At 34.6% G+C, this 12273-nt stretch overlaps 1 protein-coding gene across 1 annotated transcript in view; it reads right to left on the reverse strand.

The window, feature by feature from the left end:
* Positions 1–362: 362 nt before the first annotated feature.
* Positions 363–12273, reverse strand: part of LOC118740556 — a 56342-nt gene continuing 44431 nt past the window's right edge. The window contains exons 5-8 of the mRNA XM_036472145.1: positions 2468–2555; positions 1723–1981; positions 1252–1583; positions 363–1162 (exon numbers count right to left, since the gene is read on the reverse strand). Of these exons, the coding sequence (XP_036328038.1) occupies positions 870–1162; positions 1252–1583; positions 1723–1981; positions 2468–2555 (972 nt within the window). The 3' untranslated portion in view covers positions 363–869. The remainder of the gene's footprint in view (positions 1163–1251; positions 1584–1722; positions 1982–2467; positions 2556–12273) is intronic.

Consider the following 12273-nt stretch of genomic DNA (forward strand, 5'->3'; position numbering starts at 1 on the left):
TCATAAAAATCAAAAATTGTTTGATCGTTTGTGCGATATCGTCAACTGCATAAATCAGTGTTTTGACAACATCATTTTGTCAGTATCGTTTGAACGACTATCGTTTCAAAGTTACGTGATTCATGCCCAGTTGCAACAAATGAGTTCATACATATTTATGTACATACATAGGTACAAAGCCGTATGCATGTGCGGAGTTTAAATAATCGGAAGTAATAATAAATTGAAGCGCATTTCCTCTTACTATGCATATGCCTAAATGTATGCAACCATTTGGCAAGCAAACACAGGGTGATTCTAATGAAAATAAAAATGTTATGCTGCAATACACATGCTAAGCCCTTCGAAATTTTGTGCTGGGATATGCGTTACAGCTTCGCAAATTTTACCCCTACCGAAACCAAAGATGTATACACATAAAAAAAAAAATGTATCCTCGAGACAAAAGCATCGATATCTCGTACTTTAAGAACCTACTGTAAATGCCGAAGATATGACGAAAATTTGCAAAAGGCGTAGGGGGTAGCCAAAAACCAAAATAGAAATAGAAATCGCCTTCGCCTAATGATTTTTGGCGAGTTTTAATTTATTGATACTAAGGGGTGGAAGTTGGGGTAATAAAAACCGAGGCCTTGGGTGTAAGTACTGGAACGGGGTAATTGAGGTCAATGAACCTTGGGAACAAAAAACACGAACTTTTTTTTTTCTAAATTGCCGTGCAAAATTACATTAGAGTCAAGGGATTAGAGCGAAATTTTTTTTCCGGTACGGTCTAATGTGCATATATTTGTATTGTATGTATGTTTGCCATAACAGATTGTCAAATGAGTTTTTGCAATTGGCGCTTCCATTTCTGAGGCCCAACCAACTTACCTTTGTTTTGCAAAATTTTCGACATTAACGAAGCGACGTCCATTTGTTGCTGCTGCTGCTGCTATTGGGGCATGTTGTTGTTGGTGTTGGTGTTGTTGTTGTTGCTGCTGGCTGCCTCTACTAGCTGCCAGTGCAGCAGGCGTGTGTGTATCATTATCTCTGTTCGTATAAATCGTATAGGTGCCATCCAAATTGTTATTCACTTTGTTGTTGCTGTTAGGCAGCGCTGTATTACTGCTACTATTACTGTTATGCTCCTTTGGAGAATTTTCGGCGGAACGGAAATTGTCTATCCATGCAAAAACAAAAAAAAAAAACATTAAATGGTTAGTTGCTTTCATTTGCATGTGGGAATTACAATTAAACAATCAATCAAACCTGGAGCAAAGGCGCCACCACCAAAGCCACTCGAACGTTGCATGGAGCGTGTTCCTATCACAACTGGTTGCACCAACGATGACTGCTGTGATTGCCTTTGTTGCTGTTGCTGTTGCGCTCTTCTACGTTGTTGTTGTTGGTGTTGCTGTTGTTGCTGCTGCTGCTGGTGTTGTGCGGGCAGACCATAGTTAATTTTCGGATACGTTGAACTCATATTCATTTGTTGTTGTTGTAGCTGCGCATAGGCGCCCATGCCTGCTTGATTGTAGGCGGTTGGCTTATGAACGCGCATATAGTTGGTATTCATTGCCATACGATCCATGGCTGGGAAACTGCACACATACAAATACATATGCAAATGTAAATGCATTTATAAAGTAGGCGTGGTCGTATGTAGGAAGTGAGAAGTAAATAAGTTTAAACGAGCTCGTTTTTGAAAGTTCACGTTCGTGCAAATTTAATGCAAATTACCGTGAATTTACTGCTTGACGTGTAAAGCGGCCGCTAATTCCCGCGCAGTTGCTGTCATTGGCCGCTGCTGCACCACCAACACCGCTACCCTTGGACGCAGACTTGCCGCCATCGGCGCCGCCGCAGCCACCACCCCTGCCTCCACTACCACCACCGCCACTGCTGCTTGTGTAGGTGCTATCAGAGCTCCTGCCTTCCATGGAGGAGTCCGAGCAGGATTTAGCAACGAGTCGTCGGCTCAAGTAGTTGCCATAGTCGGCTGTGTGGGCGGAAAAGGTAAGAAAATGTTATTATCAAACTTTTTTGTGTGTGCATGGTAAGCAAATGTAAAAAAATACCCATACAAAAAAGAGAAGCAATAAACAATTGCATAGTTATGAATGGCGGCTGACATTCATGGGCATAGTTATGCGCCTACCTACAGGCATAAATATTTATGTATACGCGCGTTGTTAGGTCAACGTCATAAACAAACAACCCAAAAGGGGTTGAAAACTAGAAGGCAATGCATTAAAGTCTCGTAAGTAAAGGTTGTCGATTGGTAATGAAAAGCAAAATCTCGTTAAACCACTTACTGATAATATGCATATGTAAGTACATAAATAAACATATTGATAACAATGAATAAAATAATATTTTGAAGGTTGTTCGGGAAAATTCTTTAACTCTATTCTATTTGTAATGCAAATCTATGGACTTATTGATATTTTGGTGACTTTTGACGATTTTCTCTACATTTACTTACCATTTGTTGACTTCTTTGTCGCATGCCCGTAGTACAACGGTACATTGCTGCCAACAATATGATGGAAATTGTGTGAATGCAAATCGTTCTGAAAAAAAAAAAAAAAACACATGTAAGTATAGGTAAAGAAAAATAAAAGTGAGTATCGTAGGGAAATATGATATCCAAAACAGTTATGTATATGTAGCTATTATTCCTTAAAATCGGAGTTATATGTACAAAAGTTTTAACTAGTGAAGCAAAATAATGGGGTTTTAAAGTAAATATATCTACGGTGATAATCGGTTTATTTCAAAGGTTAGTCCCTTTTCCCATGATGGTGTCCTTTGAGTTTATTTATTTTTCTAAAATATTATTTTGTTCTTTATTTCACAACTTGCCTATTGAAAGTACTTTTTGATACTGTGATGCCCTCTAACGCATTCTATATATTAAAGCCTAGTAAACTAATTTTGAAGAAAAAGCAGATAATACAAAGAAGTTGGTGTGCTCATGATTGTCCGTTACCTTGTCGAGCCGAGTGCACTTACCATTCTTTTTGAATGTAGTAAAAAATAGAAAATGAGGAATGTGCAAAGCTATACTTCGCTATTGGGATTAACCATAGCTTAGGTTAACAGGGCAATTCTAAATAAATAAATTTTTTTTTTGCTTTTTAAAACAATATCAAAAATTAAACTGGAAATACAATTAAATAAAAAAAGCTTAAACCAAATTAAATTAAATAAAAAAAATAATAAAACGGATTAAATTAAAAAATAAAATAAAATTAGTTTCTAACAATTAAATAAAATTTAAAAAGATATTTTTCTTTTTAGTCAATAAAATCTAAAAATCAAAAGAAAATGCATATAAATAAGAAAAAACTTAGTTCCTTAAAATTAAAAAAATATTCTTCTTTTTAAAAGAACGTCTAAATATTAAAAAAAAAAAATTAAATAAAAAAGAGACAAATACCTAAAATAAGTTTCTAAAAATTAAATGAAATTAAAAAACATATACTTGTACTATATATACTAATAGCTAAAAATAAAATAAAAATAATTAAAGAAGAAGAAATTGTGAATTAAAAAAAATATATAAAAATTCCGCTGACCGAGATTTGATATCGGATCTCGAATGGCACGCCTGTGCTCTTCCCACTCGGCCAAAGATGATATACAAGTGCTTTCTCTCAAAATACTTTTTCAACACGTGGGGTGAATGAGAGAGCTTTTTTTCTAAGACTTTTGAGCTAGAATAACAAAAGCCTTTCGAGTTATCTTGTCATCTGTCTTTCATTTCTGGTACGAAGGAATTTTTACTATCTTAGCCAGAATTTCCTTTGTAAGTTACGTTAGCTGCTACTTAGTAAAGAGAATGTAGAGTTACACTTCGTAATCTGATGTATACCAAACCTGCCTTCTCATGTAAAGAATCCACTAACTTTCCCGTATAAAGCAGATAATGTTGTGAATACTCAAGGTTGTCGTATTTATTACAAGGCAGGATAGTGGCAGAAAAAGTGATCGATACCATTTATATCCTCCTCGTTCCTGAAACTGTGGTAGAAGTCATTAGAGGGAAAGCCTTTGCGCTTCCTCTTTTATTCCCATTGAATAGTGTCCATTGATAAAACCAATCTCTGAGCTAATTTAGAGGCGAGCTAGAGATTCAGATCTGTTTCCATTAATTCCTGATCCACGTTCAATAAAAACAGATCTAAGCCAGAGATCGTTTGAATATACACAAATTTATTGACCGCGATTGGGCAGAATAGAGCAATTACATGTATGTAGATTACTGCCATTCTGTGCCACCGTGTTCGCAATGTTGTCTCCATGAATTGCTTCGAACCATTCTTTCTTGAATCGCTACGTTAAAAGTGTTATTGTTACACTGTCGATATTAAATCGGAGATGGAACAAGAGTCGATCTTTTTCCATTTTGCCATTCTTTCCTAACGGGATTCTTGTCGAATTTTAATAGAAACTTTGGTTCTCTGTCGATTGCTGACTGTAGGGTCTGCAGCTGTACCTCTCTGATTAACGCGAGCCTTTGCTGTTGAAAGCTGTACACTCGCAAATTATATGCTTCACGGTTTCCTCGTGATAGTTACATTTCCTAAATTTGTTGTCTTCTAGAAAACCTAACTAAACACCATGAGCTCTTAGCAAACGAGTCTGTTCTTCTTGTTGGTATTGGAGAATCAGTAAGTTTCCAATATCTGAATTACACATAATTTTTGCATGTATGCAACCCTGAGTTCTTTTCCAAAGTCTATTCGCTTGGCGTTACATGAGCAGATCTTGTGAAATATTTGATTTTCCGAAGAGGAATTGGTATATTTGCATCTAAGAGGACGACTTCCTAGGCTAGCTCGTCAGATTTCTCATTAGCTTCCACATCTTTGTGTATTGGGACCCAATATATTTAGGTGGACAGTTTTAGCCAGAACAAGACTTCGGCTTCATAAATACTGCAATGATCTGGTAGAGTACAGAACATACTAATTACTGGTTCACTGCAATAAACTGCAGCTCCTACTCCTTCATCCATTTAATAACCCTCTGTCTAGATGTGCGTTGCGTTCCCTTTCCACTCCACGCCCTTACGCCAACCGTCAACCTCTACTGTAGAGAGACCTTTCGAAACTCAGACGTGGGATCACGTAGTCTATTCGCCCGGTTGAGGATGACGCTATACTACTGTGACCATATGTTCTGAATCCAAGCTGCGGCATAAAGCTTGGCGGCAGTTGTGAACGCTGTGTTTTTGGCTACCAAATCCGCTGGTGACATGTGTGACATTTATATTTTCTAAAATAATTTCGGGTAGCCGAAGAGCCGGGCCTGTCTATGGCTCCCACCACTACCCAGTACCTACTGCGTTCAGAGTGTACCCACTCAGTAATTATGGCTCTCGAAGAGGGCCAACTGAAACCACAGAATGGCTCAGCTCCCAAAAATGCAATTAGCGATACTTCTCGTACTAACTCGTCGGCGATATAATTGCCTTCGATTCCACAATGACCTGGTACTCAGAACAGTGTTATAGTGGTTTTGGCTGCCAAAAAAGAAATTTTTGGGAGTCAAAGTAGTCTTTTAAAGGGCTCGGATGGCTTGGCTATCTGAAAAGATAACTTGAAAGGCGCCCTTAAAACAATTTTCAAGGTTTAATTTTGCGCAGTTTAAATATTGCAACTATTTTAGCCTGAAACACCGTGGACCCTTTGCCCATGGGAATTGCAAGTTTGGCGCTGGGTCCGAAAATATCAGCAATTGCTCTGTCCTACATCCTTGAACCATCTGTTTACCAGTATACGTATCTGGGATCAAGTGCAGGGAGCCCATTTGCACAATCTTCGCAATCGGGGATTACCACTTGAAATATTGTGCCAAAGCAGTTCTCTTTAGTCATGGATCTGTTTCAATCTTTCTAAATCTATTAAGCTTTAAAAACGATTAAATTCACTGATACGTATAAATAACTTTTCATAATTTGAGAGAAATAATATTCAAAAAACGAATTATGAAAGGGAAGTGTACAACAATTGAAATGTCTCCACACTCCATAGTGCAATAATTAATATTCGTATGATTTACATAGCATTCCTTTACATGTTACACTTTATAAATTTCATCACTCACCCATGCCCGGAAATTTGCCGGCACTAAATTGAACATTGGAAACGCTTGATAGATATCGACCATTTTTCGTCTGCTATATTTCGGATCAATCACAAATGGTAGAACCATTTGTTGTTCATACGCTTTGGATGCACTTAAAAAAAAAGTAAGATTCCTTTACTTTACACGTAGTACACCAAAATACACACACTCAAACAAAAATGCACAAATTCTAAAGCATACAGGCTTTCCTGTTATTATTGCAGAACTCCTTTCGCTGCGGCGTGTATCCATGCAAATTCGCTTTAAACCTTCGGCAACAAAAGTCAAACTGCAACTGTTAGTTGCCTGTAGGCATGGCGTAGTTAAGCATTTGTGTGGTATATAGCCGAAACACTGCCATGCAAATATCAAAGCATATACATACATATCTATTATGTGTATATAAGTCAATGTATATGTCTAGTAGTGTAAGCCTGAAAGCGCATTCCCCTGTAACAAAATTAGCCAGTCGGTTGTCTATCAGCTGCTACTCAAAACAGGCGTTTATCCTTTCAAAAAAACTTTGCTTCTGTATTTGTATGTTTACATTTGTGTGTTGTCTGTATTTGTTTAGAATACCTGCTCCTTTATTATTAGTACAAATATACAAATGTTCGCACGTAACATACTTAGCACTTTGTTAATAATTTTCAGCAGGTTTACGGACGATATATGTACATATGTATCTATGTATGTAATTACATACATACACGTATGTTCAGAACTATTGTGGGAGGATTGGTATGTCTGCAAAGCGCACAATTGTGCTATCTCCCACAACTTAAAGCGGCGTGACCAATTTAAATTTCCACGAATTCGAAATATACATACATATGTATGTACATTAGGCTGAATCGCACTCCATAAAAAAAATCGGTACTGGTTTTCTATGTGAATTATAAACTGTTACCTTGTTTATACCGATACATAAAGCGCTTTGATCCAGTTCGCTGTAATTCAAAACGGATGCATAAACCAAATTTCAATGCGCTCTGAATTTCAATGGTGTATTGACTCGAATTTGAATTCGAACCGGTTTTTTATTTCTCACATCGGTTAGAAAACAGGTATAAACACATCACTCATTTGACGCGAAGTGAAAATAGGCTGGCTTTCTTTATACAGCCCAGTTTGAATTTGAATTATTATTTAAATAAATTTGACTTATTGTTCGCTTCCATTTCGGTCAATCGCGCAAATCAATTATTAAAGAAATATCGAAATAAAACAACACAATTTTTATAATTTTGAATACGGTTTCAGCGAGTGCGCTGTAAAGACACAGGTATAAACGCTTAAAAGGAATATGTGTTGAGGCAAATTGGTTTTTTGTTAATGCGGTTCTTGCGTAGATATAAACAAGGTATGTATTTTATTTGAATACTTTCTGCAAAATTTTTTGGAAATATATTGATATTTACATGAGCTTGGCCCATTTGAAAATACCACTAAAAATTTCGATTTTTATAAATACAATTATTTATGAAGTTTTTAAAAATATTTTTTACAAAAAATCAGCTCAAATGATAGAATAATTTAAGCTTAGAAGGTATGCATACAAATTATAAAAAAATTTCATCAACTTAATCAAGATAATGACATTATTTGAAGTACTTTCAAATCGGTCAAGCTCATCTAAATCTAAATAGTTTTCCAAAATATTTTGGTGGGAGTCTGAAAATATATTAAGTTTTTTAATTCCGGTGGAAAAAGCGCACCTTTTTTTCGTTGACGTACCCTAATGAACATATAAATATGCATGTAAATATGTACATGTGTATTAACTAAATTAGGAGGCCCATGAAATGTCAGATTGGTTTAAAATTTTGGGTTTTTAACAATTGCTTCAAATCTACATATGCGTTATTCGTACTAAATATACGAAACGTATGCGTATTTTCAACTTATTTTATTGATTTTCTTCTTGCTTAGGACCATTAGTACAAAGCAGATTTGGTTGGGAACATTTCATTATCCTTTTAGTGCTATGAACTTTTGCCAAATAAACTGTTTGGTAAACGCCGCTTTAAACCGCACCTTTAAAATTAACACCATGCTCATGAAATTTTTTAGAAGAGAACTTTCCATGCCCCCTGAGAAACGAGTAAGCTAAAGATTTGTTGAATATAACCAAATAATCTAACTACTATCAAACCATGTGTTAAGAGAACCATATTAAATTGACGTAACAACACGTTTCTCTCAGTGTAGCTGAGCTGACTAAAACCCGATTTATCTAGAAGCGGATCAACTCTCCCCGTTTCGTTGCCAGCATCAAATCGCTATAATTTGCATAGAAATAAATGAGGGTTCAGTGTGGACAGTACTATTTCGACTAAAGAAGTTTTTCTAGTAAATTGACACATCGAAGGACAATTTAAACTTCTCAGAATTCAGCTTGACCGAAAAACAGTACTCTAGTCTTCGTTATAACTTCAAAACTACGGAATACCCATATTTAAGGTGTTGCCCATAAAATCCATATTAAGAAATGTACTCACATCAAATTCAAAAGAAGTCAGTGCCAATTCTGAACTTTTGTCAAATTTTAAGTGGAAGTAAAAGCCGAAATATGTGCGTAAGTATACAGGGTGTTCTACAACACCAATCTACCCCATCTAAAAAGGAGGAACATGTTTTTATTGAAAAGCGGACCTACCAAATCGGGGATGCTCTATCTTTTGGTAGCATTATCGACTTCCGGTTTCGACCGGAAGTGGGTTAAACCCACCGGAAGTATATTTTTTTAAATTACCCTTGCATGTTTTACTACAGATTCAGATTCAGAGAATAAAAATGCGTAACTCTTATTCGAAACTTTTTTCTCGAAAGTACATTTTTCAAGTTTTAATTGGACTTCGAACTTCAACTCGTCCTGGACTTCTGAAATTAGTGAAAATGTTTTTATGGAAAAACGAAAAAATATGAGTCGCCAAGTCGAGCATGCTCTAACTTTTGGTAGCATTATCGACTTTTGGTTTCGACCGGAAGTAGGTTAAACTGACCGGAAGTACATTTTTTTAAAATAGAATATACATATTCTTGCCATAGATTCTGAGTTTGCGCATAAAGATACATAACTATTGTTGGAAAATTTTTTCTACAACGAACTTACGGTTAAAACAATATACTTCCGGTCTGTTTAACCCCTTCCGGTCGAAACCGCATACGCATAGACAAATTTCATGAGGAATAATTGTGTGGGACATTTTAACCCATTAGCCTTCTCACCCATTTTTTGGAATGTCTGAATAAACAGGAACAAAAAACGAATATGTCACCTTGAAATATGCAATAACTTCTTTATGCTTTCCGTTATGTCTTGTAAATAAACATAACTCCTGCTTTCTTCGAGAGTGATGGTCCAAACTTTCACACATGATGTCCGAATGTGACTTTCTGATCTGCACTGAGATTCTGGAAATAGCTTCGCTAAATTTCTATCGCTAAAAATCTAAAAATGAATAAGGTTTGTGCTTAAAAATATACAACGCTTCCAGGGAAAGATAACATATCCATAATGCTCCTGTGAACTTTTACGTTCTTAGTATAAAGATATTGTCTGAGAATACCTCTAGTGAAATTTCCGGAGCATAGTTTTTTAGCAACCTCCCAAATGCGATTTTAACCAGGCTCTCCAAAAAGGGGTTAAAACGACCCTTTTGTGAGAGACCTAATTGGTTAAACAATTCCACAAAATTATTGCCGTGAAATTTTATTTTATGTATTCGAACTGCGTTATGAATTTTTACCCTTCTTCTATTTTTTCTAAAAACACGCAGGAAAAAAATGCAAACTTACCGGGCAATTCTGGCAACTGTCTTTCAGCTCACCACAGTCAAAACTTTTTAAAAAATTAAATTAACAGGGCAATTATGGGTAAGATAGTAAAAAGTCTTTCGTAAAACAAATGAAAGACAGATGACAAGGTAGTTCGAAAGACTTTTCTTATTCTAGCACAACAGTCCTAGAAAAAAGCACTCTCATTCACCACTCGTGGTGAAAAGCTTTTTTTGACAGAAAGCGCTCCAACAGCCACGATGGCCGAATGGGCACAGCACAGGCGTGACATTCGAAAGATCTGAGTTCGAGTCTTGTGCAGCGACATTTTTTCTCTTTCTTCAAATAAATTTTTAATTTTATTAGCTTATTTTTAAATTTTTTGTTTTTAAAAAAGAAAATATATTTTTTAATTGGATTAATTGTTAGAAAGTTCTTGTATGTGCTTTTTTATTTTTTAGAATTTTTTTTATAATTTCATTTAATCTTTAGGAACTTATTTTATTTTTTCTTTTTATATTCAACAATTTGTATGAGCTTGAGGCCGTTTTAAAGTGAAAACTTATTGTGGAAAAGCAACAATAATTTGAAAAAATGGTAGAAGTGATAGCTATTTCGGAAATCACCACATTTCCTCATCAGAATTCTTTCAGTAGGATTCGAACCGACGATCACCACTGACTCAGCCAGTTGCCTACGCACTGTGCTAGTTTGTCTTGTTAATTCTTGATGCTTATTTTTTCTTTTTAGATAAATTTTTTTCCGTCATCCCTTGTCAAATCGTTCCACAATACATCATACCATGATACAATAATTTTTAGAAGGTAGTTTCACTTCAAAATTTTTGACATAAACCGTGTCTGTGACAAACACGCAATGTGGCCACTGCTACGATATAGAACTTGGGGATTATCGCTTGTTATTTTAGATATTTTTTAACAGAACATGTAAAGATTTATATGTTTCATAACTGATCACTTAATTTTTAATATAAATACACGTATTTTGTTCATACATTTTTGCCACAGCTAATCACATGAATAAAAATCATAAAAATGAAAATATAACAGCAATATTTCTTGTTTATAATGGATTAGATCCATCGCACACCACGGACTTTATCGGCCGCCAATTTAGATGTGCTCGCTAGTCTTTCCATTGCACCACAACTTATTGGTCAGAGCGATTAAGCTGGTGTAATGTGCGCACCTCCATACATCTTCATGTACATATTTCAAGCGAGCCCTATCATTTAAATAGGCGGCCGATAAAGTCTGTGGTGTGCGGTGGCTCTTATAGCTGTGTCCTTACATCTATTCCGTGTGTTGCAATATCCACGAAAGCAGCAGTTAATTTTTTATGAAGAAAATTATTACAAAATATTCGAAAATTTCTCTACTTATATGTTTGGCTTTTCTTTGTTTTATTTTTCCAACGTCAAAAGCTGGATTTTTTTTTTGAAAAAGTTGGTACAACAAAAAATACGAAACACGTTTTCTGTCAGATAGCTAACATGGCGGATAAGAAGAAGAAGTGAAACTACCTTCTAAAAATTATTGTATCATGCATCATACTCCTACACTGTCGGAAACACAAACAACCAAAAAGACGTAATTTTTTTTCGTTTTTACTTTACTTTTCTTTTAATTTTTAGATTTTTTTTTTAAAGAAAAATATATTTTAAATGTGATTTGATTTGTAGAAGCTTATTTTATTTATTTATTTTCTTTTTCAATTTAAATTGTTTTTCTTTAATTGATTTCATTTTATTTTAGTTTTTAGAATTGCTCTAAAAAGAAAAAAAAATCCTTTTTATTTCATTTTATTTTATTTTTTGTCTTTTTTAATTTAATTTTTAGATTTTGTTTTAAAAATATTTTTTTTTTTGTAATACATATTTAATTTTTAAGAACTATTTACTTTTTTTATTTAACTTTGTCCTTTTACTAATTTAATTTTTAGATTTTATTTGTTTATTTATTTTTATTTATAAAAAAAATTGCTTTTCCTTCATTTCATTTTTAAAAATATTTTCTATTTATTTTTTTTATGATAATATTTTTTCTTTATTAATTCAATTTTATTTATTTATTACTTTTTATTGATTTAAAAGGAAATATGTATGATTTTTAATTTAAATAAATTTTTTAAAAACTTATTGATTCACGGGGAAGAGCATACCGTTAAGACCTCATCGTTAGCAGACCTTTCAATTAGTATTTCGAAAGGCAGTAAATCGCTTTCGAGATAACTGAGACCATTGACAATTGTCTTACGAAAGACTTTTGTCTTTCAAAAGATTGTAGTGAGTTGAAAGACAGCTGCCAGAATTGCTCTGTTAATATGGCCACAAAAAAAATTTGACCTGAGCAAGCA

The sequence above is a fragment of the Rhagoletis pomonella genome, unplaced genomic scaffold, assembly GCF_013731165.1.
Source record: "Rhagoletis pomonella isolate Grant_MI unplaced genomic scaffold, Rhpom_1.0 Rhpom_scaffold_00006, whole genome shotgun sequence".
Classification (NCBI taxonomy): Eukaryota; Metazoa; Arthropoda; class Insecta; order Diptera; family Tephritidae; genus Rhagoletis; species Rhagoletis pomonella.